The sequence below is a fragment of the Triturus cristatus genome, chromosome 11 (genome assembly GCF_964204655.1).
Source record: "Triturus cristatus chromosome 11, aTriCri1.1, whole genome shotgun sequence".
Classification (NCBI taxonomy): domain Eukaryota; kingdom Metazoa; phylum Chordata; class Amphibia; order Caudata; family Salamandridae; genus Triturus; species Triturus cristatus.
The window spans coordinates 1,049,393,202-1,049,418,986 of record NC_140594.1 but is presented as its reverse complement, the minus strand read 5'-3'; the positions used below and the strand labels follow the sequence as shown (position 1 = coordinate 1,049,418,986).

At 44.0% G+C, this 25,785-nt stretch overlaps 1 protein-coding gene across 2 annotated transcripts in view; it reads left to right on the top strand.

Annotated features, from left to right (window-relative positions):
• Positions 1 to 25,785, top strand: part of LOC146785929 (uncharacterized) — a 226,286-nt gene that overhangs the window by 26,749 nt on the left and 173,752 nt on the right. For both annotated transcript variants that reach the window (XM_085635329.1, XM_085635330.1), the window contains exons 5-6: positions 12,941 to 13,042; positions 20,627 to 20,714. In XM_085635329.1, the coding sequence (XP_085491455.1) occupies positions 12,941 to 13,042; positions 20,627 to 20,714 (190 nt within the window). The remainder of the gene's footprint in view (positions 1 to 12,940; positions 13,043 to 20,626; positions 20,715 to 25,785) is intronic.

The window sequence follows — 25,785 nt, the reverse complement described above, 5'->3', positions numbered from 1 at the left end:
ATTTTTTTTTTTTTTTTTTGAAAAAACGCCGAATGTGCTTACCATACGCGTACGGTCAAAAATAAATAAAAAAATAAAAATATCCACATTTTTGCCCCCCCGTGTGCAAAAGGTGCCCGTAGGGCACCTTTTATGCATGCCATCTATAGTAATTGAACATTTAATAGATAGCCTTTCACAACGAAGCGCATAATATATCCTCCGTGTGCGGACGGTGCGCGAAGCGCATCGTGCGTACATGGCCCATGAAGCGTAACGTGGGCACGCGGTGCGCGTAGCGCACTGCGTGCCCACCGTGCGTGCACGGCACTAACTGCGTAAAGTGGGCGCGCACGCCACGAACGGCGTGAAGTAACTTAGCATTTAAAAAACCGTACAAATTCACTGAAAAAACCATAGGTTTCACACACGTTATAGTTAGGAATTAGCATTTAAAAAACCTTGCAAATTCACTGAAAAAACCATAGGTTTCACACATGTTATAGTTAGCTGGACATTTCACTCGTGAAAAACCATTGAAATTCCCCCGTTATAGTTAGTGCAGGCAACTATAACTCACGCGACCGCAATCCTCTGCTGATGACATATGTGTCTTTATGAAAAAAAAATATTTGTAATATATGTATAGCTAAAATTTAATGGAAGAAGACATGGGCAAATAAGTGTCTAAATACAGTATTAGCATCAGCAGAGGATTGCGGTCGCGTGAGTTATAGTTGCCTGCACTAACTATAACGGGGGAATTTCAATGGTTTTTCACGAGTGAAATGTCCAGCTAACTATAACATGTGTGAAACCTATGGTTTTTTCAGTGAATTTGCAAGGTTTTTTAAATGCTAATTCCTAACTATAACGTGTGTGAAACCTATGGTTTTTTCAGTGAATATATATATATATATATATATTTTGCTCTGACATTTCAGAATTGTGACTTTACAATAGATGCGCACTCTTGAAGTGGTGCGTGTTGCAGGATCGCAGGGGCATGATACGGCTGGATGGTGATTCGGACAACTCATATTCCCTGCATGCACCAACATCTACACGCATTCAGGCATGGAGTAATGGGACGCTGCAGGCCCGGCCGACTGGGGCAGTACTTACAAAGGTTACCTGCAGCTGATGAACTCGGATCACCGAGTCTGAAACACCCTCCCATTTTCCTTAAATCAGCGGGGTGTCTCCACCAATAAGATCGAAGACGCTCTACGTTTAAATGTGAATGTGTGATACACAGAGATGGTTGAGGCATTTGATGAAGGAACTTATTCCGAAACGCGTCATGCTAACCACTGTGTGGAAACAAAGGGAGTGTACCTGTGATTCCGCGTGGGCTGTGGTCTTTTCTGAGGAGGAAGGAGTTCCAGTTTCATGTGTTGTGCGTGCCACGAGCACATACAGAGCCTTCATCCGCACGAAGGTCGCCGTCAGCAGTGGCACAGCTTGTTTTTTAGGTCTCGCGAGCCAAAGGCTCGAAGAGACATTTTATATCTGGGTTTTTCAAAGTGCTACCCAGTCTTTTGGCTGGCCTAAACCTTGAGTGCACGAGATCACATGCACGTGCACAGCTGCTCCTCTGCTCATTGCATTCCCCCTTCCCTTCTCACCCAGCCCTTTGATGCTCTGCTCGATTACTTTCCCTTTCGCCGCTTTGACCCTTGCATTCCCCCCTCCCTTCTCACCCAGCCCTTTGATGCTCTGCTCGCATCTCCCTCCTCCCTGGGCGTGAAGGGAGACAGAGCCATCCCGCTTGATTGCCGTGTCTGCGATCACTTTAATGAAATGCAGCGCTCGCTCCCCTGCTTTCACTAGGCCCGTTTGGCTTCCTCGCGTGTAGATTTTACAGTGTACACCTACATAACTCGCATTTTGTTTTTTATTTATCTTTCTTTATGTTAAGGCTTTGTGTTTTGCTTATTGGTGTATTCTTCTGCTGTTCTCAAAATATAGTGCAAACTCGACTTAAAGGTATTGGAGCGCTTTACATGAGCCTCAGTTCACATGCATTGTGAGATTAAGTGATTTGCCCAGGATCACAGGCTCTTGAACCAACGCCAAGACTGGAACCTCCCAGCCCTTTGATGCTCTGCTCCATTGCTTTCAGATAGGCGCTTCGCCTCCTCGTTAGGGATAACAAGCGCTATAAAAATCCAATTACAATAATATTTTGAAAGGATGCATGCTGGCAGACTTCAACAGATGAAGCACACCGCAGGGAAGGAGAGCATATTTAAGTCAAGGTTGTTTTCTGGAATAATGCAAAACATCTTAAATATTTTGCGAGGGGGGCAAACATACGTGCGGATACATGAAGAACAATGTACACCTACATAACTCGCATTTTGGTTTTTATTTATCTTTCTTTATGTTAAGGCTTTGTGTTTTGCTTATTGGTGTATTCTTCTGCTGTTCTCAAAATATAGCGCAAACTCGACTTAAAGGTATTGGAGCGCTTTACATGAGCCTCAGTTCACATGCATTGTGAGATTAAGTGATTTGCCCAGGATCACAGGCTCTTGAACCAACGCCAAGACTGGAACCTGCTTTCCCAGTTCCATAGTCGCAAAGCAGCCTGGACCGTAATACTACATCCTTGGTAGAGGATGGGAAGGAGGGGGAGAGACAGAAGCCACACGAAAGCTCGGCTCGCTATGAGCTCGAGGTTCCAACAGCACCTCGAGCTGAGCCAGGCTCGAGCTTTCAGTGACTTGCCCGCCTCGAGTTGCTAAGCACCGGTGCCCAGAGGTGTGGCTCCCTCACCAAAGCACAAGTCTGTCTTTTTCTAACACCCTTTGGGTAGGAGCCAGTAGGGCATTTCTCTTGCTCGCGTGAATATCACTATTGCCACCGATTTCTGATCTGGTGGCCAGTGAGTGAATACGTTGTACAGAGCGCTTTTGGATGTGAGTGTTATAGAATAACTGCTGATTTAGACCCCACTTCTTGTTTGTTTATGGAGCAGAGAGGGTGGGAGGACCTTAGTTTGGCAGCAGAAGTACAACACTAGAGCATGTTCACAAAAGTGGGCTAGTAGTGTCCTATTCATGAAAGTGAATTAAATGGGTTGACTTATTAACCAGGGCTAGTTCGCATAGCGTTCTATTAGATAAAGTGTAGCATAATCGTAAAAAAACACGCCGATTTCTGAAAATCCCTTTTCTACACCCTGCAACAACTTCCTACAAACGCCCACTCCGTTATGGATACTCTGCATCCGCCCTTCACCACCACTACTTGCACTGCATTTGTAAGGCATTTATTAACCAAGTCTCGCTGTTTGGAAGAAGGCCTCCTTGAGGCAGACTGAGATGCAAGATTGTGGCGCCCTAACCCCAGCCTGAAACTGGTCTGTTGCTTATTAGGTCTGGCTGAGACAGCGAAAGCTGTCTCTTTGACACATTTTGTAAGTGGATTTTTGAAAGCGCTTCCCCTGGCATAGAGCTACAGTGCACGAGGCGTGCACGCGCGCAAAGCAGCCATATGGCTTTACGTCGCTCTCCCTGCCTCTTTGACCCTTGCATTCCCCCCTCCCTTCTCACCCAGCCCTTTGATGTTTGGATGAAATAATGATAAAGCTACTTTGCAGGCACTGATGTTAAGCACAACGCTATGTTACACTGCGGTTACTTCACGGATTGGAGACAACTTTATGTAATGGGCTAATGCTTTCGGTGAGAATATTAAGGAAGAGTGACCACGGAACTGTTCATTGCCTACATCAGATTTGGGTGCATCTGACTAAAGCAGGTGAGGTTACTTTAATATGGGGGCTGGGTTATGTTACATTTGCAAGCCACTTCAGAGTCCACTCTCTGACCCAGACAGTTCCTCTCGCCATCCTTCTGTAGTATTCTGTGCTGAAAGATAACATTTCACAAGTCTGAAAATGCACATTTGAAGCAAGATTTTAACAGGTATCTCCTATGATATAATCAATATTCATCAATCATTTACAAAGCTCAATACACAGCTACTAAACAAGCTGTAACTACTTGTTAGGATTTGATTTGTGCGGAACAGACTACAAAAAAAATATGTATTATTCTTTTGGGAAAGAAAGAGCGCCATTTGGATTATACGGCCATAAACCAAATTGTCTCTCCATGCTGAAATCAAATGAGCCTTAATTATCCAACTCAAAGATGTCCTTTTATCAACTTCATTTGGGTTGACAGTCAGCATTTAAACTTACGAACTACAGGTTATACACAGATCTCCGCCACTGATGTTCAGCTCACTGAGCACGCTATTTTAACAACTTCTTGTTCAAAGCAGAAACACTATGAATAACATTCATTGGTTGCATCTGGTGAGAAACAAACAATCCTCTGCAACAGTGCAGGGTGAGAAAATAAAGTTGACCTCACAAAGTATGCATTACCTTCACATACCTTGAAAAAAAACACTAATAAGCGCCGACAAACTTTACATAAATGGCACCTTAATTTCATTTATTCATTAAAACAAATTCCACAACTAAAAAACTAGCATCAGCTACCTAGCAACACCTTCTTAAAGCTTGAAGAGGTAGGTTGTTTATATCATCGGGGATGAGGGGGGTCCACATATATGAAAAGATATTACCTGCTGTCACATGCAAACCTATTAAGCTGCAGCAATCTGAAAACTGTGGCAGCAATTTTACTAATTTAGATCCACCGATTGAGAGGCCTCCATACCCAGAGTGAATGACAAAAGGTGACTATCGCAAGGATACATTACTCTTGCATAAAAGCTGTAACCGTATAAAATACACTAAAAGTATATGGGATAACTTATTCCTAAGAATGACTATGAAACGATCAGAGAAGCGAAAACCCCTCTGCAACTCTTCAAACACTTAAATAACTTAAGCCCAGAGCTGCCATCACAGTACCACAAGCACCAAAAACATTTCAAGGGCAAGGTAAGCAAAAAACAGTCTTTGCACAAAAAATAGGCACTCCAACAATGCCTTGACACTGTGCAAAAGCTCTACTCACCTTGAATTCTAGTCAGATCACTATGTATTTTCAGACGCTGTTCCTTTAGCTATATCAAAATACACCTGCAGCAAGAACAGCTCCAGCAAACTCTGTTTAAAGCACACTGAACCCGTATTTTGTAAAAAGTTCTTGCACGCCCTCAAACCATTGCACAGAAAAATATCAGCACAACAGCGGGAGGGGAAAAGGAGCCTCCTTAGTTTCAGCCTGCTGAAAAAACACGAGTGAGAGAAAGGAGTCACCACAAGCCAGCTAAGAGAGAGACTACGCTTAATAGCCTGAACTGATCAATGTTGATCTTGGTCAAAAGGCATTGGCTGCCTGGGAAATGGAGGAAAATCCAAACAACTTATAGTCAAAATACCTAATTTACCTAGGAGGAACAGAGATAAAGAGATGAGAATACATCCTAATGGGCTCTGCAACAGGATACAGAAGTCGGTCTCTCCTCACCCTCCACCTCCGTCTCTCCTCACCCTCCACCTCCGTCTCTCCTCACCCTCCACCTCCATCTCTCCTCACCCTCCAACTCTGTTTCTCCTCACCCTCCACCTCACCCTCCACGTGTCTCTCCTCACCCTCCACCTCACCCTCCACGTGTCTCTCCTCACCCTCCACGTCTCTCCTCACCCTCCACGTGTCTCTCCTCACCCTCCACGTGTCTCTCCTCACCCTCCACATGTCTCTCCTCACCCTCCACACGTGTCTCTCCTCACCCTGCACATCTCTCCTCACCCTCCACGTGTCTCTCCTCACCCTCCACGTGTCTCTCCTCACCCTCCACACGTCTCTCCTCACCCTCCACACGTGTCTCTCCTCACCCTCCACACGTGTCTCTCCTTACCCTCCACACGTGTCTCTCCTCACCCTCCACACGTGTCTCTCCTCACCCTCCACACGTGTCTCTGCTCACCCTCCACACGTGTCTCTGCTCACCCTCCACAAGTCTCTCCTCACCCTCCACACGTCTCTCCTCACCCTCCACACGTCTCTCCTCACCCTCCACACGTCTCTCCTTACCCTCCACACGTCTCTCCTCACCCTCCACACGTCTCTCTCCTCACCCTCCACCTCACCCTCCACACGTGTCTCTCCTCACCCTCCGTGTCTCTCCTCACCCTCCACATGTCTCTCCTCACCCTCCACGTGTCTCTCCTCACCCTCCATGTGTCTCTCCTCACCCTCCACGTGTCTCTTCTCACCCTCCATGTCTCTCCTCACCCTCCACGTGTCTCTCCTCACCCTCCACGTGTCTCTCCTCACCCTCCACGTGTCTCTCCTCACCCTCCACGTGTCTCTCCTCACCCTCCATGTATCTCTCCTAACCCTCCACACGTCTCTCCTCACCCTCCACACGTGTCTCTCCTCACCTCCACACGTGTCTCTCCTCACCCTCCACACGTGTCTCTCCTCACCCTCCACACGGGTCTCTCCTCACCCTCCACACGTGTCTCTCCTCACCCTTAACACGTGTCTCTCTTCACCCTCCACACGTGTCTCTCTTCACCCTCCACACGTGTCTCTCTTCACCCTCCACACGTGTCTCCTCACGTGTCTCCTCCTCACCCTCCACATGTGTCTCCTCAACCTCCACATGTGTCTCCTCCTCACGCTCCACATGTGTCTCTCCTCACCCTCCACACGTGTCTCTCCTCACCCTCCACACATGTCTCTCCTCACCCTCCACACGTGTCTCTCCTCACCCTCCACACGTGTCTCTCCTCACCCTACACGTGTCCCTCCTCACCCTCCACGTGTCTCTCCTCACCCTCCACGTGTCTCTCCTCACCCTCCACGTTTCTCTCCTCACCCTCCACGTGTCTCTGCTGAATGCCGCACACTGCTGAATGCCGCACACTGCTGCACGCCGCACACTGCTGCATGCCGCACACTGCTGCACGCCGCACACTGCTACACGAAACATTGCTGCACGCCACACACTGCTGCACGGCACACACTGATGCAACCGACACACTGCTGCATGCCACACACTGCTGCACACTGCTGCATTACTCACTGCTGCATGCTGCACGACACTGCTGCACGCAGCACACTGCTGCACGCAGCACACTGCTGCACGCCGCACACTGCTGCACGCCGCTTCACGCCACAGAGCTGCATGCCTCACACTGCTACACGAAACACTGCTGCACGCCGCACACTGCTGCACGCAGCACACTGCTGCACGCTGCACACTGCTGCACGCTGCTGCACGTCACAGTGCTGCATGCCTCACACTGCTACACGAAACACTGCTGCACGCCGCACACTGCTGCACGCCGCACACTGCTGCACGCCGCACACTGCTGCACTCCACACACTGCTTTTATGCGAGTTTATGCTACTGACATTGTAAATGACAATGCCTTTTATTTGTTTTAAAACCAAAACATAAATAAAAGGCATTGTAATTTTACAATGCCAATAGCTCAAACTCTTAGAAATGCAAGACCTATTGCATTGCAAATGCTTGTTCTCAAAGTTCTTGAAGTAACTCCGACCCGCCGCACCGCCCAGCGGGACTGCTCTGACATTTCAGAATTGTGACTTCACAATAGATGCGCACTCCTATTGAAGTGGTGCGTGTTGCAGGATCGCAGGGGCATGATACGGCTGGATGGTGATTCGGCCAACTCGGATTCCCAGCATGCAACAACATCTACTCAAATTCAGGCATGGAGTAATGGGACTCTGCAGGCCCGGCCCCCTGGGGCAGTACTTACGAAGGTTACCTGCAGCTGATGAACTCGGATCACCGAGTCAGAAACACCCTCCCATTTTCCTTAAATCAGCGGAGTGTCTCCACCAATAAGATCGAAGACACTCTACGTTTAAATGTGGATGTGTGATGCACAGAGATAGTTGAGGCATTTGATGAAGGAACTTATTCTGAAATGCGTCATGCTAACCACTGTGTGGAAACAAAGGGAGTTTACCTGTGATTCTGCGAGGGCTCTGGTCTTTTCTGAGGAGGAAGGAGTTCCAGTTTCATGTGTTGTGTGGGCCACGAGCACATACAGAGCCCCCATCCGCATGAGGGTCGGCGTCATCAGTGCCACAGCTTGTTTTTTCTCAAAGTTCTTGGGGTAACGCCGACCCGCCGCACTGCCCAGTGGGGCTGCTCTGACATTTCAGAATTGTGATTTCACAATAGATGCTCACTCTTATTGAAGTGGTGCGTGTTGCAGGATCGCAGGGGCATGATACGGCTGGATGGTCATTCGGACAACTCGTATTCCCAGCATGCAACAACATCTACACGCATTCAGGCATGGAGTAATGGGACGCTGCAGGCCCGGCCCACTGGGGCAGTACTTACAAAGGTTACCTGCAGCTGATGAACTCGGATCACCGAGTCAGAAACACCCTCCCATTTTCCTTAAATCAGCGGAGTGTCTCCACCAATAAGATTGAAGACACTCTACGTTTAAATGTGGATGTGTGATGCACAGAGATAGTTGAGGCATTTGATGAAGGAACTTATTCTGAAATGCGTCATGCTAACCACTGTGTGGAAACAAAGGGAGTTTACCTGTGATTCTGCGTGGGCTCTGGTCTTTTCTGAGGAGGAAGGAGTTCCAGTTTCATGTGTTGTGTGGGCCACGAGCACATACAGAGCCCCCATCCGCATGAGGGTCGGCGTCATCAGTGCCACAGCTTGTTTTTTCTCAAAGTTCTTGGGGTAACGCCGACCCGCCGCACTGCCCAGTGGGGCTGCTCTGACATTTCAGAATTGTGATTTCACAATAGATGCTCACTCTTATTGAAGTGGTGCATGTTGCAAGATCGCAGGGGCATGATACGGCTGGATGGTCATTCGGACAACTCGTATTCCCAGCATGCAACAACATCTACACGCATTCAGGCATGGAGTAATGGGACGCTGCAGGCCCGGCCCACTGGGGCAGTACTTACAAAGGTTACCTGCAGCTGATGAACTCGGATCACCGAGTCTGAAACATCCTCCCATTTTCCTTAAATCAGCAGAGTGTCTCCACCAATAAGATCGAATACACTCTACGTTTAAATGTGGATGTGTGATGCACAGAGATGGTTGGGGCATTTGATAAAGGAACTTATTCCGAAACGTGTCATGCTAACCACTGTGTGGAAATAAAGGGAGTTTGCCTGTGATTCCGAAGGGCTCTGGTCTTTTCTGAGGAGAAAGGAGTTCCAGTTTCATCTGTTGTGTGGGCCATGAGCACATACAGAGCCCCCATCCGCATGAGGGTCGGCGTCATCAGCGCCACAGCTTGTTTTTTCTCAAAGTTCTTGGGGTAACGCCGACCCGCCGCACTGCCCAGCGGGACTGCTCTGACATTTCACAATTGTGACTTCACAATAGATGCTCACTCTTATTGAAGTGGTGTGTGTTGCAGGATCGCAGGGGCATGATACGGCTGGATGGTGATTCGGACAACTCGTATTCCCAGCATGCAACAACATCTACATGCATTCAGGCATGGAGTAATGGGACGCTGCAGGCCCTGCCCACTGGGGCAGTACTTACGAAGGTTACCTGCAGCTGATGAACTTGGATCATCGAGTCTGAAACACCCTCCCATTTTCCTTAAATCAGCAGAGTGTCTCCACCAATAAGATCGAATACGCTCCACGTTTAAATGTGGATGTGTGATGCACAGAGATGGTTGGGGCATTTAATAAAGGAACTTTTTCCGAAACGCCTCATGCTAACCACTGTGTGGAAATAAAGGGAGTTTACCTGTGATTCCGCGTGGGCTCTGGTCTTTTCTGAGAAGGAAGGAGTTCCAGTTTCATGTGTTGTGCGGGCCACAAGCACACACAGAGCCCCGATCCGCACGAGGGTCGGTGTCAGCAGTGGCACAGCTTCTTTTTTCTCAAAGTTCTTGGGGTAACACCGACCCGCCGCACCGCCCAGCGGGACTGCTCTGACATTTCAGAATTGTGACTTCACAGTAGATGTGCAATCTTATTGAAGTGGTGCGTGTTGCAGGATCGCAGGGGCATGATACGGCTGGATGGTGATTCGGCCAACTCGGATTCCCAGCATGCAACAACATCTACTCAAATTCAGGCATGGAGTAATGGGACGCTGCAGGCCCGGCCCACTGGGGCAGTACTTACGAAGTTTACCTGCAGCTGATGTACTCGAATCACCGAGTCTGAAACACTCTCCCATTTTCCTTAAATCAGCGGAGTGTCTCGACCAATAAGATCGAAGACGCGTTACGTTTAAATGTGGATGTGTGATGCACAGAGATGGTTGAGGCATTTGATAAAGGAACTTATTCCGAAACGCGCCATGCTAACCCTTGTGTGGAAATAAAGGGAGTTTACCTGTGATTCCGCGTGGGCTCTGGTCTTTTCTGAGGAGGAAGGAGTATATATATATATTTTTTAACAAAGGACGCCACACTCTGAAATTTTGAAAAGTGTGATTTATTACAAAGCCAGTCTGCCACACCGACGCGTTTCGGCCAGAACAACCTTTTTCGCGGTAGGGGGCACTACTGTTACATCTGTTTTTATATCGTTTCCTGTGAGTATACAGTCCCATGGAATTCTGGGAATTCTAGTTCAATTTTAAAATATACAGATTACCTCATGACAGAGTCGTATTTTGCAATTAATTAACACTTTTTTTTCTAGTTACCTATCAATGATTAAACAGTATATGTTTTGTGCAATATGCATTTACATAGATGTGGCAATGATGACATATAATTTTATCACATTGCAGACACTTTTTCGTAAATAGTGTATTGGTTACATTGATATGTAAAGTACATTTAAAGTCATAATAATCTATGCATCTCGGTTTTATATGGCAGATTGTTCATGGCGTGAAGGGTATAGTACCCTCTTTTATGAAATCCAGTTGTGAGTTTGTCTAAGTTCAACAAATGTTTAGTCACAGTTTTTCCTTGGTTGGTTTTATAGCATTGATGGTATTTTGCATTTCGTAGCTAATTCCTGCAGTTTGAAATGATGTATTTATAGGTGAACATAAAATTCTTCATCAATGTTCATCCCCTTCGGATTTTCTGTGCGAAGTCTGATTATGTATTTATACTCTAGTTGCCTGAGTCTCCTTTTCCTGTCGCCCATTCTTTCATTGATTTCCACGGTGTTTATACCAAAGAAATTCATGTTTCGCCAATCTCCATTTTGGCACATGAGTAGATGTTTGGCAACTGCATAGGTTTGCTCTTTGTTTTTTACTACCTGGATGTGTTCCAAAATCCGTTTTTTAAGCATGCAGGTGGTACTGCCTATATACATAAGGCCGCAATTGCATTGGATGGCATAAACTACATATTGCGTTGTGCATGTTATTCTTTGGTTGATATGGATGATTCTTCCTTCAGGATCTCTTATGTCTTTTTTATTGGTTCCAATCTTGCACGCTTTGCAGTTGTTACACTTTATAAAGCCAGTTTGTTATTGTGTCTTTTGGTTTTGATTGGAAGTGACTCTGTACTAATGTGTCTTTGAGTAAAGATGCCTTTCTATAGGTGATTTGTGGTCTTTTACCGATGATTTTAGCAATGTCATGGTCTTGTGATAATAGTGGCCAGTACTTTTGAATACTTTGTCTGATTTTATGCGCTTCTTAATATGAGCCTTGGGGCTGTTTGCTTGTCACATTGATTTTGATTTCTCTTTTTCTTCTCAGATTTTTTGCCCAGAATTTCTGTTTGTGTAGTCTTTTCAATTTTGTTCATGCTTTTATTGAGATCTCTTTCCTTGTACCCTCTCTTTTTGAGTCTACCCACACTTTTGATGATGTCTTTTTCTGTTTCTTCATCTTTGGAGCAATTACGTTGCATCCTGATGAATTCCCCGAATGGGATTCTTTTCAATAGCTGTTTGGGGTGGAAGCTATCTGCATGGAGGATGCTGTTTGTTGAGGTTTTCTTTCTGTAGAGGGTGGTCTGTATTTGTCTATTCTCAATGTAGACTGTAGTGTCCAGAAAGTCTACTTTGTGACGGCTAACAGAGCATGTAAAGGAGAGTCCAATGTTGTTGTCATTTAGAGATTTAAAATATTCCATGAACTTCTCCTTGTTTCCGTTCCAAATTAGGAACAGGTCGTCTATTTAGTGTGTCCTTAATATGATCTTCTCCAGGGCCTTGTTGTAGCCCCAGGCTATTTCCTTCTCCCACCACCCCATAGTAAGATTTGCATAATTTGGGGAGAAGGAAATGCCCATGCTGTTACCACTTTGACAGCCTTCCATCAAACCTTTACAATGTTTCTATTTTTCAGAAAAAAACGTTAGTTTTTTCAGATAAAAACTTCCAAAGTGGACCGCTGGTGGTAGCCGTCGACAAGCCAATGGGGACTGAAAACTTAAGGTCCTCCCATCTGTTAAAGAGGTGGGTGGACCGTGGGTTTGGCCGAACGTATACCCCGTCACATTTGCAGCAGAGTACCCTGTTTGCCAAACTCTAAGTTGGGCCCCAAATCTTTCCACATTTAGGCTTGATTGTTGTGCTTCTATTTATAGCTGTAAATATTTCTGTTCCTTGTAAAGCACTAAAAACCCTAGATGTTCAAAAGTGCAATAAGAAACTCAAAGTAAATAATTGAATTTATGTTGCTTTGGCCATCCTGTATCTTCATTGAAATCAAAATTCACTGTACCTCTATTATTGAATGTTATAAATATTGAAGAATTAAAACCTTCATTTATCTGTTGCTTGTTTCCCTGTTATGTTTCTAACTGTGCTTGACAATGCCCATCTAGCCTTCTAGAGATTGCCAAATCACACATACTATGTACAGATATGTATCATATAAGGAAGAGCAATTGCATGTTTTTGGCCCGACTAATTAAGTAGCCAGGCATTGTTCATGACTCGACTTCTGTTTAAATCTACTTGCAAACTTTCTCATGAATTGCTGAGTTTATTTTTTTTAATACAAATATATAAAAATTAAATGTATTTTCTGTGTGCAATTAATGCAGGTCGTGGCAGGGACCATCTATAAATTCGAATATAAAATAAAAGAAACCGATTGCGATAAGAGTAAAGTCCCAGAGTTACATCCTGGTTGCAAGCCGCTTAAGGTAAGTTTTTTAATGTCAGCCATGTAATCTTGCTCTCTTTTTCGGAACTTTAGCACCAAGTATTTGTATTAACTATGCCCTGGTAAGATTAAAAAATGACACTATGGACTGTATTACATAATTGCCCAGAGGGCGCAGCAGGTGTTTGCACCCGCTTTGCGTGCCGCCAGGGCACTTTGGTTTTACAGAAGGGGCCATAGACGCTTGTGTGTGCCCTTCTGTAATACTGATAACGCTGGTGCAAATAAAGCGCCAGCGCTGTCCTCAGGGGGTGTTCCCTCATTAGCTCGGTGGTGTGACCCATGAAATTGAGGGAATCCCTTTGCCCCTGTGCCTGCCGTATTACAGACACGGGCGCAGAGGCAAAGTAGCTCTCAGGTGGATCACTGACTGTGCGCCATCTAAAAGGTGGCACACTGTCAGTGTGCCCCTGATGGCAGCCCTCTGGAGGGGGGGAAGTGGGTCCCGTGGACCCTCCCAGACATTCCTTTGCAGGCGGGTGCAGTCATTAACTGCACCCGCCTGCAAGGGCATCTCTACTCCCCTTTAAAAATGCAGGCAGGTTGCTGCCTGCACAGTGAAAACACGGAGCGGCTTCAAAGCAGCTGCTCCATTTTACACAGAAATGCGCTGCCCCCAGTGCAGTGCGAGCTCATGGGTGCCCTGGAGACAGCGCATTCAATGTAATAGGGCGAAATTTCATTGTTTACGCCTGGCGCACCTGCTTTAAGGTGTGCCCGGCGCAAACAGGGAAGCTGCGCCCTATACATAATAGGGCCCCAAATATACTTATTTTTGCGCTTACCCTCAAAATATCACAGATAGTTCCCGACTAAATTTGAAAGTCAGTGCAGATGTTTTCATATTTTTGTTTTTAGAAGAAGAAAGCAAATACAAGAATGTTTCAATTACGCCAGCAAAAAAAGTGGTGCTTTTTTTAATTGTGGGAATCTTGTTGAAACAAATGTTCTGTCTGTAGTCTTAAATCAAGGCACAGTTTCAATCAAAGATAGTGAAAAGCAAGTCAGATAGTAATATGGGCATACGTTTGTGGGTGTGCCTGGCCCTTAAGACATATCCCTTCAAGTAACCCCCTTATGGGTCCTCTCAAGATTATTGTTTGAGCGCCTCACTCCCGCTCTCCACCCAAATAAAAGATACCATATTTTGAAACAATGTTCTACTGTGGGAAATCAAAGTAAAACAACTTTTCTGTCTTAATCTTCATCCCACTTCCTGCCAGCATCTGTGGATTTAAAAGGACCTGAAAGGACACCTGTTGCATTAAAATGGCACATATTTCACTTTACTGTATTACCAAGATATGCAAGTTGTTTAGATGTTCTAGGGTAAAATGGCATCATAAGGGTTTACAGAGAGATAGACTGAGGAGGAATGCAAGTGCACAATTGAATCAAGGAAAGAAGCAATGAAATAGTTTCAGCAACAAAGGAAGTCGGAAAGAATATTATAATAAGTGGAAGAACGAGATGTGCATTAGTGAATACAATAACAAGTAGAAGAATTAGAGGTGCATAAGTGTGTACTAGAACAAGTAGAAGAATGAGATGTATAAAAAGAATATAACAAGCTGAAGAGTGAGTTGTACATAAGCCAATACTATAACAAGTAGAAGAATGAGAGGTAGATAAGTTAAAACAATAACAAGTAGAAGAATGATAGGTACATAAGTCAATACTATAACAAGTAGAAGAATGAGAAGTAAATAAGTGAAAAGGGAAACAGTCGGAACACCGTGCTCTGAACCACGCGTGTTCCGACTACACAAGCTCGATGACGCTTGCCTTAACCACGCATATGCCATGACCATGCATATGCGTGTTAAAGGCAGTGTGCAATCTAACTGCTGGAAGACGGAAGCGGGAAGACTCCGCTGTGAGGTAAATGGGGCTGGTTGGGTAGTTTTTAGGGCTGGGAGGGGGTTGAGGTCAGTTTTAGGGCAGTGGAAGGGGTTGGGATAGTTTAAGAGACAGCGCAGGGCTGCGGAGTGGTGTAACTTACAGGGCAGGGTTTTAGGCCTTAGGGCAATGGGATGGGAATGGGTAGTTGGGTTCATGTTTAGGGTGGGTCGGTGGGGGGGTCGGGGTAGGTGTTAGGGTGGTGGAAGGGGTTGGGGTAGTTGAAGGGACCGTTTCAGGGGTTTCAGGGTAGTTTACGTAAAGCGGCAGGGTTTTAGGCTTTAGGGTAGTGGGAGGGGAATGGGTAGATGGGGGTAGTTTTTAGGGCTGGGGGAATCGGGATAGGTTTTAGGGCAGTGGAAGGGGTTGGGGTAGTTTAAGGGACAGCGTGGAGGCGGGGTAGTGGCGACCTTAGCCACCCATACCCCTACATCATTCATGCCTATACCACAAACGTTTGTGGTAAAGACATGCGTGGAAAAAGAATGCGTGATTAAGATACATTTGTGGTTTGAGCTGCGTGGTAGAGGCACGCGTAGTTTAACCATGCATGCTTCTAGCAAACAACCAAGTGAAAACAATAGCAAGTAAAAGAATTAGAGGTACAAAAGTGTATACTATAACAAGTAGAAGAATGAGATATACATAAGGCAATACTATAACAAGTAGAAGAAAGAGTGGTAGATAAGTGAACATAATAATAAGTAGAAGAATGAGGTGCACATAGGGCAATACTATAACAAGTAGAGGAATGAGAGGTACTAAAGCGTATACTATACCAAGTAGAAGAATGGGATGTACATAAGGCAATACTATAACAAGTAGAAGAATGAGATGTAGATAAGGCAATACTATAACAAGTAGAAGAATGAGCAGTAGATAAGTGAATACAATAATAAGTAGAAGAATAATAGGTACATAACGCAATACTATAACAAGTAGAAGAATGAGATGTACATAAGGCAATACTATAACAAGTAGAAGAATGAGATGTACATAAGGCAATACTATAACAATTAGAAGAATGAGCAGTAGATAAGTGAATACAATAATAAGTAGAAGAATAATAGGTACATAAGGCAATACTATAACAAGTAGAGGAATGAGAGGTAGATAAATGAATGCAATAACAAGTAGAAGGATGAGAGGTACAAAAGCGTATACTATATAACAAATAGAAGAATGAGATGTAGAAAAGTTAATACAATGGCAAGTAGAAGAATGAGAGATTCATAAGTGTATACTATAACATGTAAAATAATGAGATTTACTTTTCAATACTATAACAAGTAGCAGGATGAGCGGTACATAGGTTTATACTATAACAAGTAGATGAATGAGAGGTACACAGGCGGATACTATAACAAGTAGAAGAATGAGAGTTACATAAATGATATATTTGTGTATTGTTTATTTGGGAGTTTTCCAGATAGGCATGTTTTCTCTGGTGAGCATTTTGTAGGGAATGATTTTGAAACTCAGGATAAGGACAGAAATGTTGAGTTTAGTGGCAATCCAGATAGATGCGATGAATGGTCTCCTATCCAAAATTACTCAGTTATTCCGCTTGCCAGGGACAGTTCACGGTTTGAAGGCCTGAGTAAACCATTCAATTTTCAGGATCCTCATGAAGCTCAGGAAACTGTTGTCATCCGCATTGGGATAAGGGTAGAGCTTTCCATCCAAGGGACCAACCTTTGTGTTATGCGGTTAGTACGACTATTAGTAGATTCAATGAAAGGTGGCTAAATTCCAAACTGACCTGTATTGTGGTGCCAGTTTCTTGAAGTACTGAAAGCCTTCACTCCAGTTGGTTTTGGCTTTATGAATAGCGCTCTTTTTGTAACTTGATCCTTGACTCTACATCAGTGCTGCTCTGTTGGTTTCATAATGTCACAATTCCATACTGCATGCTGAGGTACACCTGGAAGCCTATTCTGATGTGTAAGTAACCTCTTAGTAATTGCTTATGGGCAGCCCAACATTGCAATAGTCTAAAGCCAGGACTACGAGCAGGCCACAAATCCCATTTTGGCTGGAAACCATCATTTGCACCCGAAAGGGGATAACTAGTTTGTGTAAACTGTGCCCGATGTGGGAGTTAAACCTGTGATTTGCATCAGTTAAAAGCTTCCTCACATTGCAAGTTCAAATTGTGTAGAATTACAATTCTGAATTGGGTGCAAATTGTGCTCCCATTAATTGCCACATCCTGTTGTAATTATTGGGTGTTCTATTTGCTCTTGCAATTTGAACATGCTCCTTAATCAGGGCCTAAATGAGTTAAGATGGTGTGGGCCAATTTCAGACAATGGCCAGTTTGGAGTAGACAGTAGATTTTCCTGACCATGGGCCGATCTACGTTGACAGCATCAATGAATGGCATTCATTTGGGGTGTAAAGTATGTTGTCTGGTGTGAACATGATCCCCAGTGTGTCTATATGGAACTGATATAGAAGCCAAAAGATAAGTAGAAATTGATGTCTTGAAGCAAGTATGTGGAGACAGGCCTGTCGTAATCAAGCCTGATTCACAAAGGTAAGCATACACTTTTTTGTAAGTTTAAGTTTTTTCCTATTCGCAAAGGCATATTACGAGTATTATCTTTGCGACATCAGAACCACCGCACTTGTAGCAGAGACTCTGCAAGTAAAAAGATAGGATAGACATTTATTTTTATGTGTGGAGTCTCCGCCCTGAGTGTGGAGACTTCATAGTCATAAATATTGTTCTGGTGACATACTTTTGTGAATAGTAAAAATCAGGTCTGTTATGTCTCAATAAAGGGAGCTAAAACTGAAAAACATAAGTAAAACAATTACCGGATTTACTTACTTGTTTTAAAATGTCTGTGTGGAAATAGAACAATCAAAAAATAAAAAACAAACCATCACCAACATTATCATTTTCCATATTACTCACCTTTGCAATACTAAGGCCCACATTATGATGTTGGTGGGACCGCCACCGACGACCTGTCGGTGGCGAATATATGACGTTACAACACGAGCAATTACAACGCATGCTTTTACAACTTGCTTTTACAACACAGTCTTTACATCGCAACTAACATTATATCGCATGATTTTACAATGCATGCCATTACAACGCATTTTTAAAAACTACCATTATAACGCATACCATTACAGTGCATACCATTACAATGCATAATACTTTTAGGGCAACGGTAGGGTAAGTGTTGGATAGTTTAGGGGTAAAAATTACTATTCACACTCCAGTGAGTGCAACAATATGGTAAGTGTTGGATAGTGTAGAGGTAAAAATTACTATTCCACCTCCAATGAGTGCAACAGCAGGGAAAGTGTTGGATAGTATAGGGGTAAAAATTACTATTTCCATGTACCCCAAAACCCATACCCACCCTAAAACTAAAATAATCTCCCTTACTTACCTTATAATGCATTGTAATGGCATGCGTTGTAATGGTATGCGTTGTAATGGCATGCGTTGTAGTGGCATGCATTGTAATAGCATGCGATGTAAAGGCAGTTGTGTTGTACCAGTTGCATTGTAAAGGTAGGTCCCTACAATGGATGTTGGGCCTGTGCAGGCATCGCTGTAGGGATTAGGATATCCCTTTCTGACTGCCTACCACCATGAAAAGGCAGCCGGAAGGGACTATGGGAGCCCAAAGCAGGGCTCCCGTACACCACAGCTAAGTGGCCAGGGAGGCACATGTGGTGCCTCCCCAAACATCTATGCTAGGATGTGTAAGAAATGCATTTTTCTACTGCGGCTTGTGCTGCAGCCCTTTGGCGGGTCGCTGCAGAAGCTGCAGTAGAAAAAGGTATTTACGTCTGCCTGCTCGGCAGTCGTATCGTGATAGGGCAAGTGGGACCACTGACTCTTTGTCGGACAGACATGTGCCTGTAGCGATGTTTGTCGGATGCTTGTCTGACCGCCATAGTAATGAGTCTTCAATTGATTTTGCAAGGTGACTCTGCTAGGGAGCCCTAAAGTCCCATTACAATACCCTTTCCATGGTGGTCAGACCGCCATGGAAAGTCTCTCGGAAAGGTACATCGAAATCCCTACGGTGGTGCCTGCGTAGGCACTGCCCCTATTGCAGGAAATATATTCCAACCGATGGCTCGACAGGCTCCTGGAGTTCATCAAAGGCGTCAGTCAGTCACTCCGACTGATGCAGTCTGACCGACCGCATCATAATGTGGCGGATGGACCACTCTGCTGTATGTACCGCCACCGACAGCCAATTGGTGGCGGAACAACAATAGGGAAAGTGTTGGGTTGTGGAGGGGTAACATTTACTATTCCCACTCCAGTCATTGCAACAGTAGAGAAAGTGTTGGATTGCAGAGAGGTAACATTTACTATTTCAACTCCAGTCAGTGCCACAGTAGGGAAAGTGTTGGATTGCAGAGGGGTAAAATTTACTATTCCCACTCAAGTCAGTGTAACAGTAGGGAAAGTTTTGGATTACAGAGGGGTATTATTTACTATTCCCCCTCCAGTAATTACAACAGTAGGGAAAATGTTGGATTGTGCATGGGTAAAAAGTACTACTCCCACTCCATTCATTGCAACAGTAGGGAAAGGGTCAGATTGTGGAGGTGGTAAAGTTTACTATTCCCAGTCCAGTCAGTGCAAGAGTAGGGAAAGTGTTGGATTGCAAGGTGGTGAAACTTACTACTCCCACTGCACTCTGTACAACATTAGAAACAGACTAATTCACTTCCAGTTAATAACATATTTGCAAAACTATACTAAATAAGAAAAATATAAATATTGTAATACAAAAATTCTCGATACATATGATTTTGTTTTTAAAATAAACAAATTACATATGTATTACACTTATTTGTGCTTATTGTAATTTAATACACATATTCTAATTAAAATCCCGAACTATACTCTCAAAATAATCACAACCAATAAATGCAATGTTATTTACAATTAAAAAGCACAACACAATTAACACATAGAATAATAAATAACATAACTCCCAAAAAATAATTAACTATTTTTAAATTTGCCATTACTTAAATAACTTTCTACCCTATACCTCTACAAACTACACAACACACATCTAAAATGTATTTTTAAAATTATAATATTTACACATTTTACATAATTGTCAATTAAAATATTAATTGTAATGAACTAACAGTAACTTAAATATATTTAATAACCCTCCCACCCTAGCCTCCCAGCCTGTCGGGCGGTCCCGTTTACGATAGGGTGGCGGGTGGACGAAAGTCTGCCCGCCATCCTAATCAGCCCCTATGTTATGTATGTGGACATATATTTTGTTTTCTTTTTCTTTTCAATATTTATTATAAACTTCCAAAAACAAACACAGAACAGTATGTAACTTAAAGTTAATTTACACAAAAACTTAAATGCATGTCCACCAGGAATTCATGAGTTGAAGAGTAAAAACATAACATGTCTGAGTTAGGAAAGTTAGGAAAAGCATAGACCAAATTAACTATTAAAATAGAATAAAGAAGTAGAGAAAATATCATCATAGAGTACAAAGAAACATGAACTGTAACTATCAGCATCACAGCTGAAAATTGTGCGGTTGTGACATATGTTATGATTTCTATATGCCCAAAACTGTATCTAGCCCTCCATGATAAAGACTTTACCTAACAAGCTCCAATTATTATTTGTTGACAGTGGTCAGGTACTTGCAAGGCTACCGTGTACGTCGCACTCAATCAATCAATAGCTAAAGCTGAACAGAGTTGTCATATGTCAGTCCCAGGTAAGAGACACTTTCATCATGCATGAATCCATTTTACAAAAGTAAATCACACTCACTTCTTTGATTCTCTTTTTATCTGAATGGCTGTATATGTGTCATAATTGCAATATTACTATTGATTTACACAGTCTGTAAGAAAGTGGATTATTATGTAGTGTGAGTGGTTGCCTAATTGTCAGTGTGAATACCACAGGCACCAAATTAATGTGAACTCAACCTCCCTGGTAGCTATGGGACAGATCAGACAGGCTTAACTTAGGGCAATGTGTAAAGTATTTTTGTAGTACCCAAAAGCTAATAAAGTCAAACACCAAACAATACAACTCCCAAACTGAATTAGAAAAAGAGTACATTTTATTGAAAAAGGAAATCACCAATCTGTACTCATTGTTGCTGGGTGACCAGGACCTAGGCATGATTTCAGGCCAGATACACCAAGCTGGTTCGTCCCAGTTTTTACCAATGTCCCAAGATTTTACCTTAGGAAATGAAAGTCCAAAAGGTTTTAAGTTCCAAACTTTTCAGAGGTTGTTGGAGCAATCCAACTAGATATAGCCAAGGGTCCAAGGACCTCAGGAACAGCCCTAGAGGGTCGAACTCACTCCAGCAGAAGCCACCAGCCGATCCAGTTCAGGTCCAGTTGCAACTGCTCAAGTAAGCCCCCCAGGCAAAAGGCCTCTTGCAGCTTATTGTGTCTCTTCGTTATACTGGGTACTAGTGAGAGCAGTCCAACCCTTCAGGTCTCCTTACAGGGCTCAAATAGCAGTTGCATTTCTTCTTCGGTTTGTCCACGGGTACCAGATAGTGTTCTGAGAAGCTGGTTCTGAGGTCTATATTTGTAGTTCATTATCCAATGGGGTAGGTTGACTCCTGGGCACTCCCAACAATGGGAAAAAAGTTTCTGGGTGCAACATTAGCCACTTTTACAGCACATCCTGTCTGCCTTACTGTAAACTATCCCATAGACTACTCTAAGGGAAAGCCAAGGTGGCACAGGGCGTCTGGCCTTTTGATGGATCTTGTGTACCAGCCACGTGTGTGTGTTTAGGGAGATGAGCAGTGTCTTCCTTCCAAGTTATACACTCTATATCTGTCACCAGGCGCCGCTCACACTGTGCTTGTTCCCAACTGGCTACAAGAACAAAGGCCACTTTCTGAAAGATATTTTTCGTGAATACATTCGATTTTTAATATAAATTAAAAATAGTAGTAGAATAATTTCTGTATCTAGTCCCAAACCTTTAATAGCAGAATAACTATTCTATTTTTACTGCGGTTGTCATCAAAGGACAATCAGAGCCTCTCACAGTGAAAATAGCTTGTCAGTGTAGGGACATGGCAAGATTGAATTTCTACAGGTCCAATTTTTAAATATCTTGTACTCTACCTTGTGGGCTACAAGGCCTAAATATGGGTGACTTTATTAATATTTAAAAGGAAGGTTTTTTCCCTTGTCAAATGGGCTAATTTGACAGGTAGAGCTGCATCTTTAAACAGCAGTCAAGCTACATTGATAGGCCTGAAGTCATATTTTCTTTGTTACACCAGTGAATGCCACAATAAGTGCTGCAACTTACAGGTGCCACATAACTTTCCATGCAAAGCGTTTAGTTTCTGTACCCTATGCTATGGCCTTGAAGGAGAGTTAAATATACCAATCAGGGATTAGCCATGTTTTACTTGTTTTGTGTTGTTTTGTGGGTCAGAGCACACACTGGGCACCAGACAGCAGCACTCCATTGTACAGATTTCTGAAGTCAGCAATAAAAAAACAGCACAAAATGAGGGGGACCATGCGAAAAGAGATATTTTTTCACACTGTCATCAAGGGTTTGTGGAGGGGCAGTTAACCCTTTCGTTGATGGTGCGTTTGTGTACCTCTGTGCCAGAGCTGTTAAAAAAAAAATTGGTATTAAATAATTCAAGCGCATGTCCCACTTTGGTTCCTTTGTGCCCCTTCAGACCCCATTTGGGGGTCTTGGGTCCCAACTGTAATGGTTAAAGGTATTTCTCACTGGTGTGCAGGTGTTTGTCCTAATGTGCCTCTGCACACTGGGCCTCACTTTCCGCACTTATTCTTAGTGTAGTGACGGCAAGAAGTCAAAGGGCTTATCAGCGAGACAGCATGGTGCACAGACTTAGAACTCAACAATCATCTAACGGGCACAATAACTACAATTTACCACCAAATGCTTTCCTTTTTCAGAAAATAAAGTGTTTGGTAATCACACAGCAGTACTACATACTACACAGCTCTACCCAGTATATATTTTAGTGCTGCTGGTTACAGTTCTTCCTTGTGGCTCTACTGTAAGAAATTTGGTTACTGGCTGAGGGGGGTGAATCTCCAATCATTAGCAACCACAATTCTTGTCAGGGTGGAGTCACAAGCATACCCCACTTTAACCTGTGTTTAAACCTCTGATTGCTTGGCACAGAAGTAGTTATGCTTAACTTAGGGACAGTTTGTAAGTATTTACATAGCACTTCAAACGGAAATAAAGTGAAACACAAGAAAAATCTCACACCAAGTTAGAAAAAGAGTGATATTTATTAAATAATTCAAGACCAAGATGACAAAAAGCAATTTATTAGAACCAGAGAAATGCAGTTTTAAAGTGAAAATTGCTCCACAAAGCACCAACTGTGGACATCTGGTCGTGCCAGACTAGGACAAAGCCAGGAGTTTAGGCCTAGTGCGATGGAGCGCGGGCTGGCTACAGGGACCAAGTTAAGCCCTCTGAAAAAGAGTAACTTAAATTCTCTTGCAGAGTGGATGTTGAGAGAAGGTGTTAGGTTGTGATGCGAAGCCCTGCGTCGAGAATGCCATTGACAAGGGTCTTACAAAGCAAGGACCGGCATCAAAGATGCATCACTCACTGGCCCCACTGCAGAGTTTTTGGGAGACACTGCGACCACAGCTGGGCTGGCAGACCACTGTCCAGCTCACTTTCAATGGTCCATGACTAGGGTGGCACTACTTGGGAGGGCAGGGCTCACAGATGGCAGAGTACAGGTGCCGGGGTCATGATGGAGGAAGCCTGTTCTGTCCCTGAGGCTTATGATCAGGGGCCAGCCAACTAGCCCTTGGAGTCACTGTGGTGGTCCTGTGTTTAAGATGCAGGTCCAGCCCTTCTCACTAGGGCAGCACAGCAGGACACCCGAGTGTCAGTCCTTTCTACAGCAGAGCAGCAGAGCAGTTCTTCTTCTGAGTCTTCCACATGAGTGCTGAAGAGTCTAGTGGTCCAATATGTTTACTTGGTGCCCTTTTTAAAATAGGAGAAGGTTCTGGAAGTTTCCACCCTGAGGAGTCAAGCATCCCCTTCCTCCCTACCCTGGACCCAGCTTGTCTGTGGTCAAAAAAGACTAGTGTCAAACACTTTGCGATTGTGCCCAGGCAGAGACTTTGTGATGTGTAAGTGTGGTAGGTGACAGCCCCTCCCCCTCATCAACTCCGAGTGGCCCATCCTGAAAACCCCTGCCATTCCTTTGTCTCACTGTCTGGGAGCAATACACAAAGACCAACTCCCAACTACACCTAGTCATGTGTGCATGGACAGGCTACAGTCACCAATTGGTTAGGACAAGAAAAAGCCAACATTCTAAAATGGGCATTTTCAGAATTCAGATTTAAAATCCAACAATACTGTTGAAGTGGGGTTCTAATTGCAATTCTTTAGACACAAATCTCAACATCCATACCTGCTCCCAATTGAAAGTTGTCACTTATTAAATGCAATAAGTTAACCCAATGTTTTCCTATGGAAGAGGTAGGCCTCACATTAGTGAGAAATGAATTTAAAAGCTTTTTACTACCAGGACATCTAAAACTTAAAAATACATGTCCAACTTTTTAAATACACTGCACCCTACCCTCTGGGTTGTGAAGGACTGTCCCTAGGGGTGGCACATATGTACTTAAAAGGGAGGTTTACCTTGCCAGTTCAAAATGGCAATTTAAAACTGCACATTCAGTTTGTAATAGCATGCCTGAGACATGTTTAAATGGCTACTTTAGTGGGTGACACAATCAGTGCTGCAGGCCCACTAATAGCATGTAATTTACATGCCCTGGGTGCATGCAGGACCACTTCCCTAGGGACTTACAAGTAAACTGATTAGGCCAATTGGGTGGAAGCTAATTTTACCATGTTTAAATGAGAGAGAAGAAGCACTTTAGCACTGGTTCACAGTGATAAGGTGTGCAGAGTCCTAAAGACAGCAAAAAATGAAGTCAACAAAACAGGAGGCTGAAAGGGAAAAAGTTGGAGGAAAACTATGCCAAGGATGTTAGGTACAACACCTTTAACCACTGATTTCTCTCATGCTAATCCCACCCGGTTGACCCCTTGATAGCTTCTTCCCCCAGCGCTTAGGGCAGGGACATGAATCATGCTCAGTTGTAGTGCCAATTACTCACAAATAAAATGTTTTCATTTCTCTATATTCTTAACCCTGATGATGTAGTTGTTAATGTGTTCAGTATCTCACGCTCCTCCTAAACTGATCTGTTGGCTTCACTGCCATCTAGCAGGCAGAGGCCTACAGCGAGCAAAGACAATCTCATTTCTGTGGTGGAGGCCAGCTACACACGGCCGCCTGGCTCAGTTCAGCAGTAAACAGCAACAGAGCAACAGCTGGTGAGGCTCCATCTGCTCATTGGTCTAGAGTTATCCCTGACTGGCGTTATGGGAATCAGGTATAGGTCCTGACTCAGCCAGTTCAGTCACCAATGCTGTGGCAGCCCCAATCAGCCCACCAAGGCAGTTGCAGCACTGGTAGAACTAATGCAGCTTTAACTGGCCTCACGGAGCTAGCTGCAGCACCAGTCATACCTTCACTCTCATAAAGGCTTGAAGTTGTCCCTCTCCCAGTGATTTTCATGGACAGAAAAGCACTAATAGATGAAAATCTGCCTGTAACCGAACCATGAGCAGGGGATAATAAGGGAAGGGACTAGTAATAATCCTAGTCCATCTCCTACCAACTCCTATCTCCTGATATATTTATACTGCTGGTGGGGTCAGAGGAGGGGACAGAAGAGAGGGTGGGTGGAGCTCTGCTATTCCTT